The following is a 27169-nucleotide window of genomic DNA, read 5'->3' on the forward strand; positions in this document are numbered from 1 at the left end:
CCCAAATGACAAAAAGGAGCAAAAAAACAGTCCCTGCCCTTAAGGGCTTCCCAATCTCTACCTCACAAGCATATTATGAGGCCTCAGTTAGAATGTCAAGTGAGAGACCTCCCTTGACTCCCACCTACCCTACCCTCCAAGTTGTCAGGGCTCTCTCCCTCCTTACATTTCCTTGTATTTACTAACATGTGTGTTGTATCCTCTTATAGTATCTAAATTCCTTGAGTTCAAGGGGGCCGCTTCATTTTTGCCTTCCAGTCTTCCCTTAACCTACACGTAGTACAATGCCTTAAACTTCTTTGTGCTAAATGTAAACATGTAACATCTGTCTAGCAAGCTCCTTAAGGGCAAAGTGCTGTTCACTTAGTAAATGTTTGCTGAATAGAATTGCCATTGAAAGCACTGGCCAATTTAATTCATCACACATTTCTTAAGTGATCGCTGTGTGTCTCAGCACACCAGAGATAGAATACTATGCTTGGAGTTGGAAAGACCTTCCTTCAAATTCTGCCTCAGATGCTACATGACCCTAGATAAATTCCTTACCCTCTCTCAGCAACAGTTTCTTCATCTGTACATGCAAGAGTCTGGACTTGACCTCTGAAGTGCTTCCCAGTGGGTCCCTAGGTGGCACAGTGAATAGAGCACTGGGCCTGGAGTCAGAAAGACTCATCTTCATGAGTTCAAATCTGGCTTCAGACACTTCCTAGCTGTGTGACCCTGGGCAAGTCACTTCACCCTGTTTGCCTCAGTTTCCTCCTCTGTAAAATGAGCTAGAGAAAGAAATGGCAAGGGGGTCATGAAGATTCAGACACTATACTGAGCAACAACAAAAGTGCTTTCCAGCTTTAATATCTATGGTCGTATATGTCAAGTTAGGTGTTGGGAAATGGAAAGTCCTTGACCTGGGGAATTTCTATTCTACATTGAATGGTTCGGAGTAGCTTATAAGATCTTGAAGATTGTCCAGTAAGAATAACAAGGGGTTGCAATCTACACAGGTGAGGAAAGTAACCATACCTATGAAGGTGAAATTTCAGAACCTTTAACCATGGAAGCATAGTTACTGAGGAGGCTTCCCCCTCCTCCTCCAAGATCTGTTCCCTGAGTGCCTGCCTCCCTCCCTTCAGTCACAATCAATCTCAAAACACCTTGAAGTGAAAAACTTTTATTATCTGTGGGAGGGAAAAAAAGACAATGAATTGCTTCTGAAAAGGGAAGTTGGAGGGTGAGGGTGGAGTAATCTTGATTCCAGCCAACTGATGAAGAAATAAACCTCCCTTCCTTGTATAACAGACTCCTCTAACTACAGGTATAGAGGGCCTGGCCCAATCAGCAATCACAATAAATAATTACTGATTGATTGTTTGATAGAGTAAGGCATACATTGTCAGTCCCTACCGATGTGTAGTTTTGCTTTCTTAACTGTGTCTCTTTTTTTAATAGGGAAGATTACATGTACTTGTGGAAAAATAAAATACTAAAGAAATAATTTGAACATTTAATAGGAAGGACTATATAGGGGAGAAGAGGGAGAGTCATTGGGCAGTGATAGTGGATGAAAAAAAGCATTGATAAATATTTTCAAAAAGAATGAGAGCAAGAGAAAGCAGTATAATCTAGTCTAGTGGATAGAGAGGGCTGGCTTTGGAGTCAGTAAGACCTGGTTTCAAATCCTGCTTGTGACATGCTAACCAACTCTGTGTGCAGGTTACCAGCTCTCAGGGCTCTAGACAGCTCCTTATGACTCTAAATTACAGGGGAGTTGCTGATCTGTATTTGGTATATACCCATAGGATCACAGGTCCAGACAGAGGAAGGGAAGGAAGAAGGGGGAGAGAAGGAAGGAAGGAAGGAAGGAAGGAAGGAAGGAAGGAAGGAAGGAAGGAAGGAAGGAAGGAAGGAAGGGAGGGAGGGAGGGAGGGAGGAAGGAAGGAAGGAAGGAAGGAAGGAAGGAAGGAAGGAAGGAAGGAAGGAAGGAAGGAAGGCTGAGAAGATTAAAATGTACCCTCCAGGGTTAAGGTCTACTAGCTCTGGTTAAAATAGACCTGGAGGATTTGTTAACTTCATTAACAATAATTGGGGAGGGGTGGGATGGGAGTGAAGGCCCTAGTGAAAGGAAGAAGACTGTACTGGGAAGATTAGTCCCCAAGACAGTGGCCTATTATTCACTTATTTATTTTCTTCCAAGAAGAAATCATTGTAGGCCATGCACAGTGTGGTCAGGAACACAGAATACTCCTTGAAGTCAATTTCCTGGTCACTGTTCCGATCCAGGCTTTTCATCAGTTCATCGATGCCACTCTCCTGCATTTTCTAAGAGGGGACAAAGAGTGATTTACCATCACTTTGGAGCTTTAGAGACCCCACATATATGCCATATCCTCTCTCTCTCTCTCTCTCTCTCTCTCTCTCCCTCTCTCTCTGTGTCTCTCTGTCTCTCTGTCTCTCTCTGTCTCTCCCCCTCTCTCTCTCTCCTTCCCTCAGTTCCCATCTCCAGGCTCCATGTTTACCCACAAACATTCATTGTTCAGGGAAGTCAAAGGCAACCCAGATTAGAAAACTAGTCTACCATCCTTTAAAAAAAAAACTACATTCCACCACCTAATAGAAAGGATTTCTTCTAGAGGCCTAGCACTAGAAGACAACTGGCTTATAGAAGTGGCCATCCAATTCAATTCCCTAACTTAACAGATGAGGAAACTGGGGCCCAGAGAATTTAAGAGACTTGCCCACGTTTACTTAGGTAGTAAGTACCAAAGTCAGGTTTTGAATTTAAATCCTCTGACTTAAGCTTAGAACTCTTTGCACTTTACAGATGAGGCATTACACCATGACTCTATTTCCATTCTTTCAATGTGCATAACTGAATGCTTATAATATCCAATGTAGGTGAGTTTGAAGGGTTTGAGAACAGTACAGTGGAGCTAAGGAAGGGCTTGGGCCTGGGCTGCCCTCTGTCAGAAGCTTAGAGATGACACTTATCTGCCATCCATCTCCCCAAGAGCCCTGGAACACAGAAAAGGTAAGGAGAACACAGCCAGGAACCCATAGGTACTGGCAAAGAAGAAAACAAAAAATCATAGGAGTATAGATCAAAGGCTGGGAAGGATCTCAGAGGCCCGCCCCTTGTTTTCTTAGGTATGATGCCTTCTGGGAAGGAGGGAAGACTGTTGTGGGACTAGAAGTGAAAGGCCTAATAGAAGAGGATCCCAAACCAGAATTTTTAAAGGGATAAGGCTCAATGGGTTCTATGTCACATCACTATTGTCAGCACACACACACTCGCACACTCACACTCACGCTGAATCAACTTCCTCCTGTAAACTGTTCCCTGTTCAGACCTGTTCCTATACTGAAAAAAAGAAAGAGACAGAGAGAGAGAGAAGGAGGAAGGGAGGGAGGGAAGGACTATAGGACTAATCAACTAACGAATCAAGGAAAGTAGGGCAAGAAAGATTGGAGTCTACCTCCCAGGGAAAGGGCAAAGGTCTACTGGCTCTGGGTAAAATAGACCTGAAAGATTTGTTAGTCCTATTTTTGATACAATCTAATGACTCCCTATTGAATCTCTTATCAAAGGCTGTTCAGTCTTGCTTCAAGATCTTTTCTAGCCTAGCTCCTCCTCCTCTCCCCCCACCCACCCATAGTATCCTCTTCCATATCATCTCCCATGACCCCCCAAACCTACCAAATCTATCTGCCCTGTTCTCTCTGACTCTCACTTTCTTCTCTCTGAACTCAGATTTTACATAGAACTCTGCCTCTGGCACAGGCCATCTTTTCCTTCCAAATACTCTCCCAGAAGTCTTCCCTAACTCACCTGAACGCACTCAACCTGATCCCCTGAAAGGCCTTCCTCCTCACCCTGGCACTGGTGTATTTGCCTTTTTCTTTCTGAGACCTAGAGTTGCATCTTGTATCCCTTATTAGACAGAGTTCCCAGAAAGTAGCAACAGAGTAGGAGCTCCCTTCAGGCAAGACTGTGTCTCCCTCATCAGATAGAAAGATCCCTGAAACTCAGGGACTACCCACAAGCTTCCCCCACCTCACAGCTATTAGAATGGAAGTCCCTTAAAGGAACAGAGACTGTCTCTTTTCATCAAAGTGGGGAGGGATCCCTCAGGGCCAAGTCTTATCTCCTCTTCCAGTGAATGCTTCACCTCTTGGATTCAGGACAGGGTTCTGTCCAAAGGGGATGCTCAGTCTTGAATCTGGCTAGAGTAGAGGTTTGTAGACCACCTGAGTAATGGACGGTAGGAAAATAATAGTAGCTTCCGTCTATAAAGTACTGTGTCTCTTCACAGGTCTTCATATATTAGCTTATTTGAGATGAGAGAACACTTACCTCCCCCAAGCAGAGCTCCTTCTTGATCAACTCCTTCAATTCTTTCCTGCTCAGGGTCAGTTTGCTGCCCTCCCTTCCTGAATATTTGTGGAAAGTGGTGACCATGGTGGTCAGGGCCTTCTCAAGAGGAGTCTCCATCCCAGTAAGACTTTCAGATCTACAGGACAAAGAGAAAAGTGAGGGGGAGAGGGGGAAGAACACTATCATAAGGGATTTAAGTTAAACCCAAGAAGAAACTTTCTCCAGATACATTCACACATATGAAAATGGATTCTGTTATAACAGGATAGACTGAAGCAAGACATAAGACAGAACTCCCCAACTTCTATGGCTGTAAAAAAAGAACTGGAACTAATTGACAAAGGAACATACAGTTTCCCATCTTTGATACATTCAAAGTGGGGGCTGGGATGGGGAAACCTGGGGATGGTCTCAAGTGGAGAAGAAGGGACAAACAGCTTTAGTATAAAGAGGATAATAAGGGTATAATCATTTCCTCCCCATCCCATCCAATGCAAAAGGTGAATTACTTTGAGTCACCTCCTATCTATATCCAGGTCTCTGATGCATCAACCAAGAAGTTTGCAAAGAGTGGATGTGGGGGACAGGGTAAGGAGAAAGTCCTAACAATACTGAACCATGAGCACATAGGCAGCAGGAATGAAAAGAGAGGGCTCTAGGGAGGAGGTAGGGGAGAGTGGTCAGACTTCACAAACTGGTCTCCTGTCCCTGATATAGAAAGCTAGAAGAAAGAGGGCTCCTTCTAGAAGAAGGAGAGGGATGGTAGAAGAGGAGAAAAGAGTCAGAGGTGAGAGGGATAGGTCAGGAAGAGAGAGATACCTTTCCTTAATTCATTTAATCATTCAATAAATATAAAAAACTTACTAAGTGCAGAGGCAGTTTATCATGACAAATAATGAGCCAGCCTTAGAGTCAGGAAGATCTACTTCTAACGCATATAAGCCCTGTGTAAGTCACTTAATTTCATAATACTCCCTAGAAGTATCACTAAGGAGCATCTATGTATCCATCTACCTATCTATATCTATCTATATATTTATATATCCAAATATCTATCTATATATGTATAGTGACTTGTCCAAGGTCACACAGCTAGTAAGTGTTTAAGGCTGAATTTGAATTCAGGTCTTCCTGATTCCAGGTGAGTACTCTATCCACTGTGCCACCTAGCTGCTCCCTGTGAACTTATTTTTTTTTCAATTATTTTGTTAACCCTGTATCATTGTAACTAGTTTCCTTTAAAATCTTACATATTTGGTTTCATGTATTTAAGGACATTTTTCTGAGCAAGGATTCATAGACCATCAGACTGCTGCCAAAGTGGGTCAGGACACAAAAAAATGTTAAGAATTCCTGCTCTAAGACTACAATTAACAGAGAAGTTGCTGATTTGCTTATTGAAGGGAGTTGCTCCCCATACAGATGAAATCATACGCCCCAACTAAAAAGCAAACAGTCCAAAAATATGCAGAGCTCTGTGTTGTGTTGATGCTGGGGGAGAGGCAAGGGTTATGAAAGATGAGGGGAGATAAGATAGAATCCCTCACCTTCCCCCACTTTCCCCTTCCCATGGGACACTAACAGGAGCCTATGACCCAAACAGATAACTATACTATACAGTATTATATGGTAAGCATACAAGCAAAACAAAATACTAGGGGAGTTCTCCAGAGGAAGGTCATTTCCAGTTTGGGGAATGGCCTCTCTGAGAGAAGCCTGGAGGTGGAGGCCCCTGATTCCGTCACCTTGGGCCAGGGGAGAAGCGAAGCAAACCCCAGGGGAAAGAGAAAGCAAAGGGTACATCTAGTTGCCATGGTTCAGATTTGAAAATCACTTCCCCTCTAGGGAGGTTAGGATGGTAGCCATACAGGAACTGAGGTGATTTCCCCAAAGAAGCTGAGTTGATGAACTAGAATAGGAGGGTTCTCTGGGGTTACAGGAGGGAGAGTTCCCCCCTATACTGACAATCCCCAAAAGGTTTCTCCTATTTCCAACTTGTTCCTACCTCTCTCCCCACCCCTATGACCCCCAATCCTCCCCTTTTCTCCTAAATCTCACTCAGCCTGTCTTGGCCCAGATCTATTGCTAATGAGCTGTGTGACCTTAAGCACTGAAGTCACTTCACTTGTCTCAGTGTTTTTTATAAAACTTGGGGGTTTAGCAATGGACTATCCCCATTTTTCGGATGAGGCTCAGAAAAGTAGAAGCTATTTGTACCTGCTGATCATCAGAACCTCAAATGATCCCACATCTCTTGACCCCAAATCCAAGCTCTTTTTCCTACTAAGCAGGGTTTGCTGCCTCTAGCCTCCCATCCCCTGAACACTAACCCCTCCATCCTGTAAATCTCCTAGGAAAATACTCCTGCCCTCCATATAGCCACCCAAGCCAAGCTGAGGATGTCCAGTGAAGACTCACCCAATGAAGCCAAAGCAACCAGTGAATCTGAGGAGATGGGAAGAAATAGAATCTCTGCTTACTCTCTAGCTTTATTACCTTTGTTTAGACTCCAGGGAGCTTGGGATGGGAAAGGGCCAATGAAAAGGGGAAGGAGACACAGAAAGGCTCAGACCCGGGCCTCCTGGGAGGAGGAACTAAGGACCCCATGGCTCTTGCTTTGTTTACAAGCTGTAGAAAGAGGAGGCGAGGCTCAGATTGTGAGCCTTTAGGGTATTAAGCAGAGATTGTCTCCTGAGTCAGTCACTGTGAGTCATGGGAGGAACATATGGTGTAGTGGGGGAAAGGGCTTAACCTGATGGCAGGTGTAGACCCTGGTGGAATCCTGGCAATGATATTTACTAGCTATGTGACCTTACAGTTCTGTATCTGTGATTTTGTGACCTCTCCAAGCCTCAGTTTCCTGATCTGCAAAAATGCAGATAGCGGTATTTGCACCATTTACCTGACAGAATTGTCCCAGAATTATAGAAGCATCGATTTTAGAATAGGAAGAGCCCTCTAAGCCCACCTAGACCAAGCCTTTCATATTTTGTTGTTGTTCAGTCATCCTTCAGTCATGTCCAATTCTTCGTGACCCCATTTGGGGTTTTCTTGGCAGAGACACTGGAGTGGTTTGCCATTTTCTCCTCCAGCTCATTTTACAGATGAGGAAACTAAGGTAAACAGGGTAAAGTGACTTGCCTAGGGTCATACATCTAGTAAGTGTCTGAGGCCAGATATGAATTCAGGAAGAGGAGTCTTTCTGACTCCAAGCTCAGTGCTCTATCCACTGTGCCCTGAGGCCTACACAGGTGAGATGATTTGCCTAAAGTCACAAAGATAGGAAGTCATAAGTTTTCTGACTCCAAATATAGTGTTCTCTAAGTCTTAAAGCACAAAAGAAATGTGTTATCATCTCCATATCTCCCAAGGAAACATAGCACTTGAAACATAGAACTGAGACAGGGGATATGGCTGAGTGTAAAAGATGCCTGGTACAGGTCAGAGTGGTATTTTGAAGGCTGACCATAGAACTGAAGTTTTCTAAAAGATATGATTGGTTTTTTTTGTTTGCTTTTTTCTAACCCTGCCATGACTTTATTAAAAGAAATGACAAATAGGGATCTTGGTATCAGAGACGGGAAAGGACATTATAGGGGATAAGGGTAGGTGTAGATTGTCATAAATTAGGGCTGAGTGCCAGGATGGGAGCCCAACTACCAAACAGGGTATCAGAATAGTCATTCCTACCTAAACTTAGGCAGGGTCTCTGGAATAGGGTAAAAAGATTTAGAGTGGGGCAAGATTGGGGAAGGGAGAAAAAAAGAGTTTGAATGTTGGAAGTCAGAGAGACAGCGGGCATGAGAAGTGGCTACCTTGATTAGTCCCTTGTTCCTCCCTTACCAGTCCTCTCCCTTTTCCCTTGGCCCTTCACTCTCAGGGGTGAGGCACCAGGACTAAAGAGGGAGACCAGGGATTGGTTGCTTGGTGATAGGAGTTTCCGAAGCACAGTTTAGAAACAGAATGATGCAAAAGGGTGGATTGGTGAGGCTCAGGAAGGATTGACCTGGGGCAACAGCAACTGTGGTGAATTAGTGAAGGAAGAAGTGAAGGAGTCACCCATAAACAAGGTGACAGGATCATAAGCCTTTATTGTTAAATCCTAAACAGTAAGGGAGGCCTCTGGAAAGACATACTAGGGTCACCCATCCTCCCACACTTAAGGGGAAAAAATTATAGCAAGGAAAAGGGAGAAATTTCTGAGAGATCTCCTCTGCTGTCCCCCAAATTTCAGGCAGGATAAATTTTAACCCAGGATCAGAAAGTTAAATTAAGGCCTCAGCTCCTTTTAACATCTTTTGGGTCCCCAAGTGATGTCCAATGGGCCTCATTTCTAGTCCTAATCCTTCACATGACAGTTAATGACTTTTTTATTTATAGCCTATAACCGTATTGTAATCATTCTTCAGCTCTTTCCCTATCTCAGCTGACTTCAAACTCAAGATTCCCTGTCTCTCCCCACCCTGTGATCTTCAGTTTCTTCATCTATAAAATGAGGAGATTGGACCAGACAATCTTTAAGGTTCCTTTGAGCCCCGGTGCCTATGATACTGTGAGACTAACTTGTTCAATTGGAAATTTTCCTCTGATTTCTTTTTATCCTCCCCTCTGACCTCTCGGTTGACCTCCCTCTCAGCTGGCACGCAATTCCAGGGTCTATTTCCAGAACAGACATCTCATCCCAAGACAATTTTCAGGAATGTTGTTTCACATCCCCTTCTAGTATCCCTTGGAACAGCCCTAACTCATGTCCCCTTCTGCTTTTGCTTTAGACAGGAAGGGGTTAAGTATTTCTGTGATTCAGACAACATGTGAGTGGAGGAAGGGGCAAGGCCAGTGATGTCGGCCAGGAACTAAGTAGACGAAAATTTTTACTTCCATCTCTCCCTTTCTATTCCAAATGAAAGCCCAAGGGCATGCTGAGAAGTAGCTGTCTTCAGCACACTTTCCCCTTCCCTACCCCACCCCCCAACCACGGTTTCTCCTGACTCCCAACATCCACCACCCCCAAGGACCCCTCAACAACATACCACACCAAGAACAGATGTGATGTTCAATATGACCTTGAGTTAGAAGAAGAATGGGGAAAGAGGGGGATGATGGCAATACAGGGGACTCAAGAGGGCAACATGTCTAATTTATGGTGGTTCTTCAGGACTGTGGTTTTTGATTTTTCAAGTCTCATCTCTATGTTCTCAAGGATTTTTCTGCCTCTTGTTGCTCGTCCCTATGCTACCCAAAATTTCTTAAGGGTGTTATGGAAAGAGCATCAAGACAGAAATGAGATAGAAAGAGTATTAAGCCAGGAATTTTGTCTGGACTCCAAAAGGGTCTGGACCAAGTGATCTCTGAAGGTCCTTCTTCACTCTAGCACCCTATGAATCTATAAACCATTCTGTGTCTCAGTCTTCAACTGTAAAGTGAATGAGATGATCTAAAAGATCCACCTCAGCTTTCACCGTCTGTGAATCTATCTCACCGGTGCCAATGAACTACATGCATTTCCGGCACCAGTTTCCCCAAGACTCCTCCTTTCAAATTCCTCCTCCCCAAGCCCTGCCACTGACAACTCACATCAGCATTCCCCCAACTTTTAAAAGCCCCTAAAGTCAGAGAGACTATGCAGGTCTCTGCCTCTCCACTCTCTTTATTGGGTAACCACGTCACTGACCCACCCACTATCCACCAAAATGACTCCCCAAACACCAGTGGACATTCTTGCAATAAACCTTTATTAGCTCTACTCAGTGACCTGGGTGTGCTCCAGCATCACCCAGGATGGTAAAATGGGCCCACCTCAGGGCTCCATGAGAATACTGTGACCCTATAGCTTCTCCCCAGATCCCCCCTCCCCCAGGAGCTTCCCCTTTTTCCCTCTCCCCTTTCCCAGCATCACCGCTGCTCCCCTTTATTTCTTCCGGGGCATCTTGTCAGCATAGCCCTCGAAGAATTCATTGAACATCATGGCAATGCAGGACAGGAAGACTGCATACTCCTGGAAGTCCACCTCATTGTCCCTGTTGTTGTCCAGGTTGCTCATGAGCTTCTGAAAGGCAGCTTCATCTGTCTTTTTCTGGAAGAGGAGAAAGGAGACAAGATGTGGTGTGACAACTCCCCAAAACGGAGCCCACCACCTCATCAGCGGAGCATAGTGTCCTGGATTTACGGCAACAAGGGACTTCAAAGGCCACTCAATCCAACCCCCTTCTTTTACAATAGGAAGAAGAGAAGGGAACATGCATTTATGAAGTGCCTACTATGTGCCAGGAACTTTACAAATATTAAATTCATTTGATTCTCACAACAATCCCGGGAGGTAGATGCCGGTATGATTCCCTTTTTACAGTTGAGGAAATTGAGGCAGACAGAGATTAAGTGCCTTGCCCAGGGTCACATAGCTAAGAAGTATATGAGGCTTGAACTTGCTTCTTCCTGACTCCAGGTTAAGTGCATTTTTAGATGCATAAAATTAAATACACACTATTACCAACTATACTTAAATATAAAAATAAAATCATATAACATGAAATATTAAAATATAATATATAAATATAATAGCATAGCTCACCAACCCCAGGTTAAGAACCTTTCTTCTACAATAATTAGCTATAATAGTTAATATGATAATTATAATAAATGAGAATATGTGGTCAACAGGCGTCTCGAGTGGCAGGAGAGCTGGAGGCAGGAGCTGATCTATGGATTCCACAGCACACATACACACTACTCACCCCCAAGAAGTTAGGGAGTTCCCGAGTCACCAGCTCCTTCAGCTCTGTTTTGTTGAGCTTGAACTTGTCTCCCTCCTTCCCAGAGTACTTGTGGAAAGTGGACACCATCACATCCAGAGCCTTTTCCAGAGGGCTTGCCATGATACTGTCCTAAGGGGCACCTAGGAGGGAGCAAGTGAAGACACCTTTGATTTGGGACAGAGTGGATGTGGGATTGTGTTGGACTACTTCAAGAATGGGTGATGTCATCCATGTGGGAACCTCCCTCCTCTGATGAGTTCAGTACCACCAACACGAATAGTGAGTGATTCCTATAGAAATAGAACTGAAACCCACATCTTTCTAGCCCAGAATAAGCTTCTGAAAACCCAATGATGGAGTGAGAAGTCAGAAAAATGCCCTCAAATCAGCACCTTTTTTTAAGAAAAATCATTTGGAAGGTTAGAGGAAGGGAAATGAAATCTAGGAAAAAACCCAATTTTTCCATTTTAACTCATTATTCTTCTTATTGAGGTTCTAGACTCAGTTGTTCATATTCATCTGGAGGACTTGAGGCAATGCCTGGGATGCCCCACCCTAGACAGGGCTCCCTGTATAGACAACCTATTATTCCTTAAGTGATCACGATGGATCATGTTAGGGCACTGCTAAGGCAGTCCAAAAAGCATGGTAAACTGGCTGCTGCTCTTCCAGAGGTGAACCTTCCAAATTTAACTGGCTTGGATAACAAGACGAAGTGGAAAGTACCCTGGATCTGGAACCACAGGATCTGGATTTGAATTCTGGTTTATTACCCATGTGACTATGAACAACTTGCTTCCTTTCTCTGGGCAGAGATAAGAAGCCTTAGTGCTCATCTGTCTAGTTGCAGCCATTCCCTGACTATGGACTTTGAGTAATTGCAGTGACTCAAAATAAAGAATATATTATCAATACATGATAATATATATAAATATGTAATAAATAAGTAAAATAAAAATCTCACACATCTTACTATTTTTTGATTATAGTAGGTGCATTCAAAAGTGTTACTGAATTTTTGTTGTTATTCTGAGTCAACTTATGCTAATTTTTCTATTTTCCCTATATTTTCTATATATTCTATATTTTTACTATAATGAGGTGGGAGGGGAGGATCTAGAAATTTTTTTACATTAAAAAGTGTCTACCTACTCAAAGAAGTTGGGAACCACTAAATCTAGACTGAGCTCCTCACTTTATAGATCCAAAACCAGCATAAATGTCAGCATTCCACCCCATCCTCTGAACCCTTCACCCTGGGACCATCAGGGTCCCAGCTCCTCCCTTCAAGACAGGACGATTCTGGACACCTCCCTAGAGAGCTGACTTCTGGGCTCCTCTCAGAGTAAAGCATGAATGGGGCAGGATTCACCACCCTGAGGGCACGAACCGACAGGACAGAGAAACTAGCCCTGGCCCAAGCAGGGTCAGACAATAAAGAGAAGAGGCCCTCCAAAGAAGGCCAAATAGTCCTTAGACTCAGGACTGACAATTCATACTGCAGCCCCTACTATAGTTATGCCTGAGGGAGCACAAAAAGATTGAAGAATGCCGAACCCCACCCTGCCTCAGTTTCCCCATATAGGAGGTTCAGGGAAGCTCTCTTGGTTGGCAGCCTCTTATGTGAGGAAACTGAAGCAGAGTGGGGCCCAGATCTTCCGATGCCTCCCTGCCAGGCACACTGCACCTCTTCAGAGAAAATCTGCCACTGCATCCAGTTAAGTTTAGAACACATTAAAGGTCATTTTTTAAACCAGTCCTCTGTCCCCACCTCCCTGCACAAAACTGTTGCCCTGAAGTTTCCTCTCTAGTTTCTTTCGCCTGCCTAGTCGCCCTAGGAAGTTGTTTCTGCAATGCCTGCCCCACCCTAGGCTCCTCTCAGTGCCCAGTACCACAACAACAAGCTAGCAATGGTAATCTCCAGCTCGGTTTTTCCACCACTCATTCACTCACACTCACACATTCCCCAAAGCTTAGCCCTCCCCAGCCCATTCTTCTGCTCTGTGCACAGGAGTGGGCGGTTGCTTCTGGAGACAGGCCCTGGGACTGACAATGGAAAAAAACAGTCAAGCAGAGGGGAGGGTGAGTTAGGAAGGAGAGGAGGGGGAGGAGAAGTGGACAGAGGGGGAGCTATTCCCCTGCTCGGGAGAGAGATCAGAAGTGAGGTTTCTACACAGCCACTACACAGCTCCACATGTACATATGTACATGCATGAAACATGACTACATGCTGCTGACACAGATGCACTCTCCAGGTGCAGAGATGTAATATGCAACATGCATACAGCATCCAAGTCAGATGGTCTTGCAATCTTTCCCCCACTGGGACACTCCTCCACCCCACCCTGGCATCTCTCTACAACTCAAACCTGAAACACCTACCCCTCTTCACCACTCCTTCCTCAGAGTCTTTCTGTAGGATCCTCACATCTGGATCTACTTCCTACATCTGGCCCCCACTCAGCCTCCTCTGTCTACCAGGCCCTAGGGTCCTGTCACCCACATCCCCGGCCAAGTCAACCACAACTCACCAAACCAACCAGAGAAGAAATGCAGAGAGGGGAGAGAGAGAGGGACACAGTGGGGAGGGCTGAGCCAGGGCCTATTTATACCCCCAGCCAAACCCTGCCTGTGGCAAGGGGCGGAGGGGAGCTGGGACACCCCCTCCCTGATGCTGGGTCAGAGAAGACCAATAGCAAGGCCTCTTCCACCTCCTAGCTCACGTTGGCTGGTGGGTGAGCAAAGCTTACACAAGATGAGGCACTAATACAGGGATAGTTTTCAGGGACTACTCCCCCCCATCAGAGAGAGAGAGAACCCTGAAAATAGAGCCAGACAGCGCCCACAGGCCTTGAGCCCCCAATCTGAAGGAGTAGGTAGAGCCCCAACCCCACTTTGTAGGAGGGGCTACAATAAGAGGGGGGTATGCAGTCTTTGTTAAGTTGTAGGGGAAAGGGGAGGGGAGAGCATGAGGATGGAAAATTCCTACAAAACTAAGAATCTTCTAGAACAGAAGGAAGAAAGACCCAGGGCACAGGACTGATCTGGTGTGAGAGAGGGGGCCACTTAGTCCCTTTGCCTCATGGGGAGCAGGGCTCTGCTGAGGGTGTGGCTCTCCTAGACATAGCAGGATATATGTGTGAAGGATATGGAAGTGGATGCCAGGCTAACTCCAGAGAAAAAGACTTGGAGAATGCTTGGGAAATACTCCATGGAAAGAAAAACATCTCCAAGTACTGTTATCCTCTGGAGTTTGTGGCTGAGTGCCCAGAAGGAGTCCAAGTGTAGGGACGAAGGAAGGAAGGGGAACACATGAGTGTGTAGGATGGGGCTGATTGTCAGGATTGGGGTGGGGGGTGCACCCATGTGCATCTGGAATGAATCAGAACAGGGAGGGAAGGACACATGAGTGCCCAGAATGAGACCCGAGAAGGTGAAGAGGGACACAAATCGAGGGAAAGAGTACACATGAGAGTGTATATGGGGGTGAGGTGGGGGTGCCAGAATAAAGGGGGACACATGAACCTATGGGATACGGGACACTTGGATGTTGAGGATGGCATCCTAAGGTTACATATCAGGAGATGAGAGTAGGGATAAAATATCTTCAAAGGTTTGCTAATCAGTTATCAGACCAAGGCACAGGGGTATCTCTCCCAGATGCTGTCCCCTTACTCTGGACTGGGGTTGGGAGAGGTATACCAGAAAACGAGAAGAAAACAGGCCATCAGCTTTAATCCTATTAGTGCCGCCATTTCAGCCCTGGCGGCTCCCCACAGCCCCAGGCTAGAAATGGGCAGCCCCACCCAGGCCCCACCCTCCACTTCACTGGTGCTCTGTTGTGGAAGCACTGTTACCCAGTGGCCCTCCTGAACCCGGATTTGAGACGTGCTTCACCTCTCCCTATCACAGCCTCCCTCTCCAGCCCACCACCAGTATTTCTCTCTCAAAGACCCCCAGAGAGGAAAAGCCTGTAGTTCAGGAGCTGTTAACTTTTATTTTGGTGCCATGGACCCCTTTGCCAGTCTGATGAAGTTTTCTTCAGAATAATATTCAAATGATTGAGAGAGTTGCTAAATTTCATTTAGAGGTTAGTGAAAATAAAGATGTAATTTTTTTCCCCCATTCACTAGACCCCCTTGAAATTTGACCCCCTGCTCTAGATGTTCAGAGGGCACTCCCTTCATCCAATGTGTATACTCTCCATTTTCAAATCTAACCACAAATCTCTTGCAGCAGTTTCAAAACCACTCCCTCTTCTTCCTGATCCTCCTTCCTCTAGAGATGGTGAGACTAGCTGAGAACATAAAGCCTCTTCTCCCAACTAGTAATATCAACAAGTTCTCCAAGTACCCCCTCAGTTTTTATTCACAGGACTCAGGGAATCCCAGTTCCTTAGGAGGATGGCTGGAATTTGAGGTATTAGACAAAACAGTTGGGTCTCAGTAACAAAGAAGCCCAGCCCAGCCCTATTCCATTCCCTTTTAAGAATAACCAAACCACCGCAAAGGGAGCTGGAACAACAGCCATTTTTATTGAGAGATCATTCACACTGGTGAGCACATGAACAATGAAAAGAATTTCATCCCTAGTACCTCATTCCTACTAACCCCACCATCTCTCTATGTCTTCTCTTTACCTCCCCAAAGTACTTTCTTAGTGTATTCTTGAATTAGAATAGAATACCACAGACCCAAGGAGAAGGACAAAAGGAAGCAAAAGAGCTGGAAGAGGAGAAGGGAAATTTCCTAAGGGTCCTAAATCAAACTGAAAACTGAGACAGATTAAGGAATGTCTAGATTAGGAGACCTCATCCATTATGTAGTACAAGGATCCTCAAAGGAGAACCTGGCTTTCCACAGAGCAGACAAGTGACCGTTCAATCTCTCCAAGACAACTTCCAGGTAGAAGGGACATAACACCAAGGTTACAGCTCTATCCCAAGCATCAATTCACTTTATCTCCCCCCATCCCTGACCCATCCCACTTATGGAGTTACTAAGGACAAGGAGGGTTAGGGGGACAATCCCGGAAGTATTCATGGCAGTAGATGCAGAGACAGGCCAGGGCTCGGACGTACTCAGTGAAATCCACTTCACAGTCCTTGTTTGTATCCAATGCACTCATGAGAGTATTGTAGTCACACTCTCGGAGCCTCGTCTGGGAAATGTAGAAGAGAGTAAGAAGAAAGACTGAGACAGGAAGAACTTCTTGGCTTTCTCAAATCAGTGCCATGACATAATAGAAGGAGCACTGGATTAGACATCGAGAGACCTGGGTCCCTCAGCTTTATCCCCTGAGCCCCTGTGTGACCCTGGGCAAATCATTTTTATCAGGTGTCTCTCAGACTGATGATGGTCTGTTTAATCTACATTGTACAGAAAGACTACATCTCATTGTCAGGAAGTCCTTTCTGGGCTCCAGTTTAGTGCTTGAACAAGGCATTTATATACCCTAGTCAGGATGTCCCTCATATTTGAAAATGGCCCCCAGAGGTATGGCTAGCCACTGAAGGCTTTAAGAATTACACTGTAAAGTCCCCCATGCTGTCACAAAAAAGACTATATTTTCTGATATTAAAAAAATGTAGACTGCTAAAATTTTATTTTTAAAAATATCCTTCATTCTGTTCCATCATTTATTATCATTAATTAATAATCACCTCACATCTATATAGCACTTGAAAGGTTTAAAGTTCTTTCCTTACAACTGTGATGACAAATTCCATAGAAATGGATCCCAGAGGGCCACGTGTTTACTTAGAATACCACAAATTAACATTATCTATATTGTATTATATTTTTATTTATTTTGTTAATCATTCCTCAATTACATTTCAATCTGGTGTGTGCTACACTTGCTAGTTTTATGGGATGCTTGCATCCTTAGCTACAAGTTCCACCCCTCTGTTGTAAAACACTCTTCGAAGTAGGTAACACATTTACTTTCAAAGGGCATTTCATCACAATGTACTTTCTCTGATAATGATGTTTTCTATGCTATGCTAAATCATAATGGCAACTCCTACTTTGGAGTTTCAGCTCACACATAATGAATTTTATTCCAGCTTTTCTTTTGAATAAACTTATGAGTCTGTAGGCTTCGGTGCTAAGTGTCAGCGCTGGGATCAGAGCCTGCCTCTCCTGACTCCCAATTCAGCGATCTGTAAAACATGGATCTTGCCTCCTACTCCCCACTCCCATCACATCCCATTCCACTCTGCTCGAGATTGCCAGCTCAAGAAATGATAACTCATGAAATATAAAAGCTCACACCACCCCATCTTCACCATGACCCCTGACGGCCTTTTACCGGGGCTAAGGTGGGCAACTCCTTTAGCAGCAATTCTTTCAGCTCACATTGGGAGAGTTTGAATTTGTCCCCGGAACGCGCTGAATACTGCTGGAAGGTATCCACGATGGCAGCCAATGCTTCCTCCAAGGTTGATGGCATGGTCACTTGGGGAAGGAGGACACAATTATTCTCCAGCTAGGGCATATGAATGCATATCATGTCATGAGATACAGCAAACATTTATTAAGCAAAAACCATTTGCTAAGACATTAAAGAAGGTACACAGGGTAGATACCGCATGGACCCTGCCATCATGATGTTCACCATTTAGGAAAAGGATAACAACATTAGCACAAACTCTTAAAGTATAACTACAAACCAAATATACCACATTCCCAAATACTTTAGAAAGTTAGAAATCCTCATTTCCACCTACAATGCCATAAGCTCTAAAAGGAAAGAAACAGTATCTGAATCATCTCTCCATCTCCCCCAGATGGCTATGAAAGAATCAAGGTCAAGGGCAGTACCCTCGAGTTTCTCCTTGGCACATACCCCCCTCAGCCTCTACCCTCTCCTATAGGGTCTGTCATCCTGCAGGTGACTCCCTAATGTCTGCTTTCACTTTGGTTTGAAGTTCTATTCACATGGCCCTCCCTTCTCATCCAAATTCCTTCAGAACCAAGCTCAAATACTTCCATGAAGTCTTCCTTAGCATGGCAGAATGGAGAACACCAACTTTGGAGTCATAACCTGGGTTTACATCTTGCCTGTCATTTACTGCTGATGTAACCTTGGACAAGTCCTTTAACCACTCTGAGTCTCAATTTCTTTATTTTTAAAATGAGGATTTTGACTAGATGGTTTCTAAAAATCCAATTTTAAACCTAGAAATCTATGAACCTATGTAGTTAAATAAACTTATCAGCTGACAAGTAGCAGGCAGAGATAGGAAGTAGATTAGACTTATTTTCTCTTATATGTTTTATAATAACTTCGACAAAAGTATACCAACTTTGCAAAGAGTACTAAGGTGGGAGTTAATAGTTAATATGTGAGAGCAGAGGTGTCAAACACACAGCTTAGGATCACCTGAGGTCCACAAATGCTCTCAAATGTGGCCTGAACCAAATTAAAATGTAATTGGATGGGTAGAGGCAGCCTTGGAGTCAGAAGGGCCTGAGTTCAAATCCAGCCTCAGGCATTTACTAGCCCTGTGACCCTGGGCAAGTCACTTAACCTCATTTGCCTTAAAAAATATGTAATTGGGAAATATTTAACAAAATAGATAAAAATATGGTAAGACATAAATAATGTTAATAGAGAATTTTCTAAGTTAATATATGGCCCACAGGGATCCTTAATGCATGATTTATTGACCCCTTTTCTATTTGAGTTTGACACCAATGTGTCAGATGACAGGATTGGGATCCAGTGAGATCCAGGCAGACTGGAACTATGAGGTAATGGAGGGTTTCAGGCAGAAGTCAGATGACTATTGAAAATCAGAGAGTCAGAAATGAAAGGAATCTAATCTAAACTCTTATCACAGGTGTTATAGAAGGGATTACTGCTCAGGTAGGCATGGACCTAAATGACTTCTGAGGCTTCTTCCAGCTCAGTTTCCATGATTCTGTGATCTCTTTGCCTCTCCTTTCAGATTCTGTTCTCCCTCAGGATTCTCCTGCCTACCCTCATGGCCTTAGCACTTATAAAGGGGATTGGCCCATGGCTTTGGGGGACTGACCGTATTAGAGACCTTAACCCTTTGATTGTTCAGTCGTTTCAGTCATGTCTAACTCTGTGACCCCATTTAGGATTTTCTTGGCAAAGACACTGGAGTAGTTTGTCATTTCTTTCTCTAGCTCATTTAACAGATGAGGAAATTGAGGCCAACAAGGTTAAGTGATTTGCCCAGGGTCACATAGCTAGGAAGTATCTGAGACCAGATTTGAACTCATAAAGATGAGTCTTTCTGACTCCAGGCCCTAAGTCCTCCAAATCTGGCAGTTTTTCCCTTGTGAAGACCCTATTCCAACAGGAGCCCCATAGCACCCATCTATCTCCCCAGGGACTCCCTGAAAAGAGAAGGGATGATCAAAGGGGGCACTGTTTCACTTTTGCATTTCACCCTCAGGTCCTTAGAATAATAGCTGAGGAATGAGCAAGAATTAGGAATGCTAAGGATTCCCAAAGTCTGCTCTTTTTTTCATTATTCTCTTTCCAGCCTCATGAAAGGCAGGATAGTGCAGTGAAAAGCTCCTCATATAGGGCAGCTAAGCTGAGGTTCTAGTCTTCCTCCCTCTGCTCTCTTGGGCAAGTCACAACCTTCCTTGGTCTCAGCTACCTCATCTCTGAATTATGAATAATGACACTTTACCTGCCAAAATGTGGGATATTAGAACAGACCTTCTAAGGTCCCTTCTAGACCTAAGATACCCCTTCAGAGCCCATACCCCATGGGGGAACCATCCTTCTGACCTGAGCAGTTTGGAGGGAGTCTTGGGAAATGGGTTCCTGCATGGGACCACCCTTCCCCGACCATATTAAGGGATGGCTTCCCCAACTGGGAAATCCTTTGGGGGATAACCATTTCACCAATCCCAGGACAGGAAACCCCCAAACCAGCCAAGAAAGTAGTAGTCATTTCCATTCATATAAGGTGACTCATACTCTGCTCCCTAAGGGGAAGAGAGATTTCTCTGATAAACAGCCTAGCATAAGCCTTCTCGCCCAGTCCTAATCTGGCCCATTTGCTGACTTCTGCGGAAAGGACTGTTAGTGATAACCATTTAATATCATTTTTGGACTTTAATAAGGACCAAAGCCTAAACTAATCAATCAGACTGCATTGCTTTGCTCTAAAAATGCCCTTTCCTGTGTCAGCAACTTCAAAGATCTGTTTATGAAAGGATTCCTGCAATCAGAGTGGTGGCATTCTTCTTATCTTGGTATCACAGAGATATATGACATATATGGGAAACCCAGATATTCTGATATCATAAATTCCAATTGATACTACTTTGTCAAATGTCCTGTCTCACTGTGTTTACAACTTATTCAATTAAGAAAATTCCTATCTTATGATATAGTTAAACACATATAGAGACCATAAATCTGAAGACACAGACATCCTGGGATTGTCCTAAAACACATTTAACCTGATCATTCTTTCATCAGTCAGAACTTAGGTTTTGGTTCTTTGTACAAGTTTCCTAGCTTAGACTAGCTTAAAGGGAATAAACAACGTGCATTAACATATCGCTCAGCCTGTTTGCCTCCTTTAACCAAATTTTCAGGTCAACCCTAGAAGGCTGTAACCAGGGCTAGGTAGGAGCAGGGGCTTTCTGAAAGCTCTGACTGTTGTCTGCAGATGGGGGATGTCCTAGAATGTAGAGGAAAGGCAGAGTTGGAAGGGGACAGGAGGGTGAGCCTCAGAGATTGCTTGGGCCAGCCTTATCCCCTTAGGCCAACTTCTCTAAGCTTTAGCCAGGGAGTTCATAGATTTATCTCAACTTATCCCTGAGCTCTCCCCTAACCAAACAGGGAAAGAAAGCAGAGGGAGCTATCTGAAGGCAACTGCTGTCTCTGGATACTGGCCACCAAACCCAAGTCTTTTTTCACAGCTATCCTCACTATACCCTGAGATCTCCAATATGATCAATAAATATTAATTAAGTGTTTGATATGTACCAGGAAGCCTGAAAAGTGATATGTCATAGTGGGTATAGCCAGAAAGACCTGAGTTCAATACCTATCTCAGACACATCCTGGCTGTGTGACCCTGGGTCACATCTCAGTGTTCTATGCATTTCTCCAAGACTAGAAGGTGCATTCCCTATGTCAGTGAAATCACAGATCCAGTGTCTGCCCCCTTCCTGATCCCTATTTCTACATGTCTGGTACTATGCCAGGTCCAGAGAATACAAAGACAAAACCTAAAACATTTCCTGATCTCAAAGAGCTTACTTTCTATCAGGTAAGCCTGGACAGCTGTTCTCTGAGACCACCCTTTTCATATACCCAACCCCTTCTCCAACTTTGTCCCTGTTAGGACATTGCTCTCCCTCCCCATCCTACATTTCATGGAATCCCTTGTCCACAATTAAGGGTCTGGTGGTAGTATGGAGAAAGAATCCTCCACAAACCATCTGACCTCACTCCCAACCCAGAACACTTACCAGTAGGCTAGCTTCTCAGTTGTGATAGCCCATGGACAGGGGGTATCCCTTTTTGTAGGCTCCTGCCTGGGAAAGAAGGCAATTACAGGTGGCCAGACTAGCAAGGATAGTGTTTAGGGATTCCCCTCAGGGGCACCTTTTATTAGAGACTCAGCACCTCTTCCCTGGCTGCCCTCACACATCAAAGAGCTCATTCTGCTTCCCTCAGCATCATCCATTCTTGAGTTATCATTGAGCATCCAATTCTCCCCACTTCCTACTTTGCTCAGATCCCATGGAATCATCAAGTTTGGCCACCTTCTTCAGTACATGGTCTCTCTCCACTGGAGAGCTCCCTCTCCTACATCTATTTCCCCACCCCCAGGGAGGGTTAGCCTATAGAACCCAAGAGAGGTCACAGTTGGAGTTCAGTTCCATAGCAATCCATGGGACCTATGCTCCCCAACCAACTTCATCCCTAAGACCCACAAATCTCATGCATAAGCATTCATTCCATTACAAAGTATATTCTGAGCACAAGGACTGGAGTGGGGATGGTGCTTTTCAATTTCTTTTGTTTGGCTTAGCTTAGCCTAGCACATAGTGAGTGCTTAATAAATGCTCATTGACCAAATAAAGAATAGGTCAGGTATAATGGCACACCCTGGGAAAGTATTCCTATGACTTCATGCCACTCTCACTCCCCTGCCTCAGGAGCCAAAAAGAATGTTTCCCATCATACAGAAGAAACCAAGGTCCAATGTGGGTCAGAAAGTTGATTTCCAGAGATATTCCAGCATAGTGTAGGAGGACAAGGAGGACTGGGGGAGAATCTAGAGTCCCACAGCTAGGAGGAAACTCTAATCCTAGAGGAGCCAGACAAACTAATGATACCTTGACCTCATCCACAGCTCCAGGCCCCAAACCCTTCCCTGTGTTATCATCTCCTTGAAGCTAAAACCACCCCGGAAGTAGTAGAAGGAGGGGCAGAAGAGAGAAAGGGAACAGCTGATTATCTCTGTTTTATAGCTGAGGAAACCTTGGGGAGAGGGGGAAGTCCTCGGCAAAGGAGGAAGTCAGACTAACTCAATCCTAGACCTACGTTTGTTCAGTTTAAGGTAACCCTGGTTCTGACACTAGAGATTGTTCTTCAGCCTCAGACGGGTTGTGCCTCAGTTCCTTCACTAGTAAAGTGAGTATAATATATACATAAATATATAGCATATACTATATGAATATATGTAAAGTGAGTACAATATATCATGTATACACATACGCATACAAACACACATACACACACATGCATGCACATATACATCTATGCATACATACTCATGCGTATCTGCACATACACACATGCCTATACACATATATTTGTCTATACACACTCATATACATATGTATATGTGTACCTGTACACACATCTACTATGTGGTACATATATGTACATATATACACATACTACATACCTATTTATACATACACATACATAATGCATGCATATACATAATGCACATATACACACATATAATTTATATATATACATACATACACACATACACATATATACATACATACATACACACATACACACACAAATATATATAACCCTCACAGGGATTAGGTCAAAATGATGTACGAGAAAAGGCAAAAAAAATTCAGGAAAGGCACAAACTGGAAGAAATACTTCTCAGAGGAAAGTTTCATGGCCAGTAAGAATGTCACTGGTGTTGTTTCCCCCTCTGCCACCCTCACCCCATCCCACCCCCCAGTTAGTCAGTCCAAGGTACAGTGCCACCTCTTTGCACCAGTTTTTGAGGAAAGAGATAGAAGTTCTAAGGGACAAAAACCACAGCTCTGGGCCTCTGCCCAGGAATTTCCTGATGATATTAGCAACAACAACCCCTTTATCAGGGCTCCCCAAACTGGGGTGTTTGTACTGCCCATGGAACATGGCAAGTTTATCAAGACAGTACAAGAAATAAGAGGCAAATAATGATACTATTTAACTGAAATATTCTTGAAGGGGTCTGTATCCCAAAGAGATCATAAAAATGGGAAAGGGTTCCACATGTACAAAAATATTTATAGCAGCTCTCTTTGTGGTGGCCAAAAACTGGAAATTAAGGAAATGGCTGAACAAGTTGTGGTGTATGAATGTAATGGAATACTATTGTGCTATGAGAAACGATGCACAGAAAGACTTCAGAGAGGCCTGGAAGGACTTATATGAACTGATGCTGAGTGAAAGGAGCAGAACCAGGAGAACTTTGTACACAGCAACAATCACACTGCGAGAAATTTTTCTGGTAGACAGCCCTTCACAGCAATGCAAGGACCTAAAAAACTCCCAATGGACTCTTGAGGCAAAATGCCTTCCACATCCAGAGAAAGAACTATGGAATTGGATTGCAGAATGAAGCAGATTATTTTCTCTTGTGTTTTGTTTTGTTTTGTTTTGGCTTTTCCCATGGTTTCTCCCATTCATTTTAATTCTTCTACGCAACATGACTAAGGTAAAAATGTTAAAAAATATGTGTGTGTGTATATAAATATATATATTTCCGATGTATTCTCTACCTTTCTTATCTTGCCCCTACCTCCTTATTTCCTTTCACACTAAATGGAAGGGTGGGATACAGACAAGGAAGGTTTACTGAAAGTCCAGGAATACTCCTTGATGTAAACTCCTGTCCTCTATGAATGAAATAGGCTGCCTTCCCTGTTTCCAGCAGCCCCAGTTTCACAAAATATCACAAAAAACCACCTTCTTCCCTTCACTCATGGGAGGACAGAAGACTTAGTTGGAAAGAAAAACTGGTGGTAGACAGAAGATATGGAATGAATGGGTAAAAGTCACTATTCAAGACAGTCCTCTTTCCCTGACGAGAAGACTAAAGAGGCTTTTTCTAGACTCTCATCCCTAAGCAACTCATTCTCCTCCCATCCTCTGGGTTAGGTGACAAATGCAATCCATTCAGCACTGAGTCCATTTAATTCACTTAAACAACCATTTATTAATAGCTTACTATGTACAACTAAAATGTTCATATCCTTTCACCCAGAGATTCCTCTACTAAGTCATTTATAAGAAGTCAACAATAAAGTATTTATAGCGATACTTTTTGTGGCAGCAAGGAATTAGAAACAAAGTAAATTGGGGAAGTGGATGAACAAATTGTGGTGCTTGAATATAATGGAGTATTATTATTCTGTAAGAAATGATGGATGTGATGAATACAAATAAGAATGGAAAGATCTACATGAATTGCTGCCGAGTGAAGTAAGCCGAGTCAAGAAAATAATATACAATATACATGATGACAGAAACAGTGTCAATGGAAAGAACCACCAAAAAAAATCAAAAGGGAATGTTGCAAAATTATAGGACAAGCATAGCTCAAAAAAAGAGATATGATATATATATGTGTGTGTGTGTGTGTGTGTGTATACATGCACATACACACACATACATATACACATCCACGCTTAAATTGTACCTTCTTAGGGAGGAAAGGTAGAGGAGGGAGGGGGAAAGAGCAAAGTGAAAAACGCACAGCAAAGAGCAAATGAATAGCTACAAGGAAGCAAAGAAAAGATAGATCACTCTGAACACAACGTATTTATTTATCTATTATATGGCATTTATTTGCAGCGTTTATTATACAGGCTCTCTTGAAATGATATTTATTGCCATATATTTTGAATCCTCTCTTACCTTCTGTAAGTGTAAGATCTGCTGTGCACGGCATTTCTTATTTTGTATCTAAGTTTATAATGTTTCTTTTTCTTTTCTTATGGTGTATTTGTTTAACATAAATTAATTTAACAAAAACAAAAGAGATGATCAGACATGCCCCCTTCCCAACCTCCTTGAAGAGGTGAGAGGTCCATGAATGTGGTATGGTGCACATATTTTCAGACTTTTCTTGATGTATTGATCACTCAAGCTGACATTTTCTTCTTTTTTTCTTCTGTTTAAAAATATGATTTGTCCTATGGGATGGTTCTGGGGAAGGATAGTGGGGGAAATTGTACGAGGTTTTAAAAAAAACCTTATTTTTAAAATGATTTTTTAAAATAGTTCACCATGTGCCAGATATTGTGATAGGCAGAGGGGGTATGAAAATATAAAAGGGACACAGCAAGAATAGTAATTTCTTCAACCTTTCCACCTGGTGACTAAGATGGGTATAGAGGCTGGGAAAGGCCTACACTCAGAGCTAACCTCTAACCCCTCCCTCTGCCTTTCTTCTACATTCTATTAAGGAGAAACAACATGTCCATGGATAAGGAAGTGCCAGGTAGTTTTCAAAAGGAGGGGGCAAGCCCAAGAAACCAGGGGATAGTTGCCTCTTGTGGAGGCAATACTTGGATTGCACAGAACCAGGACTCTCACAAGCCTCTTTTTTTGGAAGGGGGACTCAAAGACCTCTGATGTCATTGGTTCAGGGAACTTTAGAGGAAGGAAACCCCCCTTAGGCCTGCAGATGATAAATTGTAGAGTGGTTGCCAGTCCAGGCAAGTTGTCCAGCGGCTCTAAGATATTATGTGACTTGCCCTAGGCGACACAATTGATATGTGTCAAAAGGGCTTGGACCCATATCTCCTGGCTCTGAGGCCAGTTACTAATCTGCTACTACTGCTTACACCATCTTTAACACTGAGAATAACCACTCACTACTCCCAGCCTTAAACCAGGTCCTCTCTGGTCACTGTGTCTATGTGGAACATATCAGACCCCTTTCCAAAAACTCAGTCCCCTTAAGAAGTAGAACAAGTTTTTACTGACTCCAGGATCAATTCCACCAAAGGGTGGTCAGACTCCCTTCACACAGTCTGCCTGATGTTCAGATACTCAAGGCAGTCAATACCTTACTCCTGTCTCATCTAGATTCAGGAGCAGCAGCTGGTATGGTTGGCCTTAGAAGGAGAGGGAGAAGGAAGGGGAGAGGGAAGAATAATATACGAAAAAAAAAAGGGGTCACCATTTTAAGAAGACTGTACCAGATGTCATCCTCCAACACTACCCCATACACACAAGCACAAGTAGAGCCTTGGGGTAGAAGAATAGGTTTGAAAAAGAGAAGAAATAACTATCTTTCTAGATGTGACCCATTGGAGGGATCAACTATACATCTGCTACTGAGATGGAGAAAGAAAGAATCTAGGAACAGGGAGAAGAGTCCTACCACATGACCTTGGAGGGGTTCTTACAATGAGCCAAACCTACAGGGAAAAGGGTTAATGGTAGATTTATGAAAATGGAGCACAGGGAATGTGTAAGAGGAGTAAAGAAAATGAGGGTAATTCAGCCTTAATCTGTTTCAAGGCAAAGGACTGAACTAAAATTACTTCTTGGGGCAAAGGGCTATTTATACCTCAGGCCCATAATTATAAACTCTAAATCTCTCCCTCCTGACTGACACTGTCTCAGGTAGGGAGACTCCTCCCATCCTCTCTTCCATACACCCAAGACTTCTACCTTTCCCAATTCTTCCCCCACATGCCTACAGACTTTTCTCCTCCCCAACAGTTCTCAACATTTCTCTCTCACCCACATGTTCTCAGGCTTCTCCCCAACAGTCTCCCCA

General features: G+C 43.7%; 3 protein-coding genes across 3 annotated transcripts; all 3 read right to left on the minus strand.

The window, feature by feature from the left end:
- Positions 1 to 1152: 1152 nt before the first annotated feature.
- S100A5 (S100 calcium binding protein A5) lies at positions 1153 to 4639 on the minus strand. Its single transcript, XM_072638568.1, has 2 exons — positions 4349 to 4639; positions 1153 to 2316 (listed from the first exon to the last, which is right to left on the minus strand). Exons 1-2 carry the CDS (start codon positions 4553 to 4555, stop codon positions 2173 to 2175), a joined length of 351 nt encoding a protein of 116 aa, XP_072494669.1. The 5' UTR covers positions 4556 to 4639; the 3' UTR covers positions 1153 to 2172.
- A 5445-nt stretch (positions 4640 to 10084) lies between these two features.
- Positions 10085 to 13873, minus strand: LOC140528821 (protein S100-A4). Its single transcript, XM_072646997.1, has 3 exons — positions 13653 to 13873; positions 11101 to 11261; positions 10085 to 10442 (listed from the first exon to the last, which is right to left on the minus strand). The coding sequence occupies exons 2-3, from the start codon at positions 11239 to 11241 to the stop codon at positions 10278 to 10280; spliced, it is 306 nt and encodes a 101-aa protein (XP_072503098.1). The 5' UTR covers positions 11242 to 11261; positions 13653 to 13873; the 3' UTR covers positions 10085 to 10277.
- A 1804-nt stretch (positions 13874 to 15677) lies between these two features.
- On the minus strand, positions 15678 to 21905 carry S100A3 (S100 calcium binding protein A3). Its single transcript, XM_072638569.1, has 3 exons — positions 21597 to 21905; positions 17434 to 17579; positions 15678 to 16281 (listed from the first exon to the last, which is right to left on the minus strand). The coding sequence occupies exons 2-3, from the start codon at positions 17572 to 17574 to the stop codon at positions 16120 to 16122; spliced, it is 303 nt and encodes a 100-aa protein (XP_072494670.1). The 5' UTR covers positions 17575 to 17579; positions 21597 to 21905; the 3' UTR covers positions 15678 to 16119.
- Positions 21906 to 27169: the final 5264 nt, after the last annotated feature.

The sequence above is a fragment of the Notamacropus eugenii genome, chromosome 2 (genome assembly GCF_028372415.1).
Source record: "Notamacropus eugenii isolate mMacEug1 chromosome 2, mMacEug1.pri_v2, whole genome shotgun sequence".
In the NCBI taxonomy this organism is placed as follows: domain Eukaryota; kingdom Metazoa; phylum Chordata; class Mammalia; order Diprotodontia; family Macropodidae; genus Notamacropus; species Notamacropus eugenii.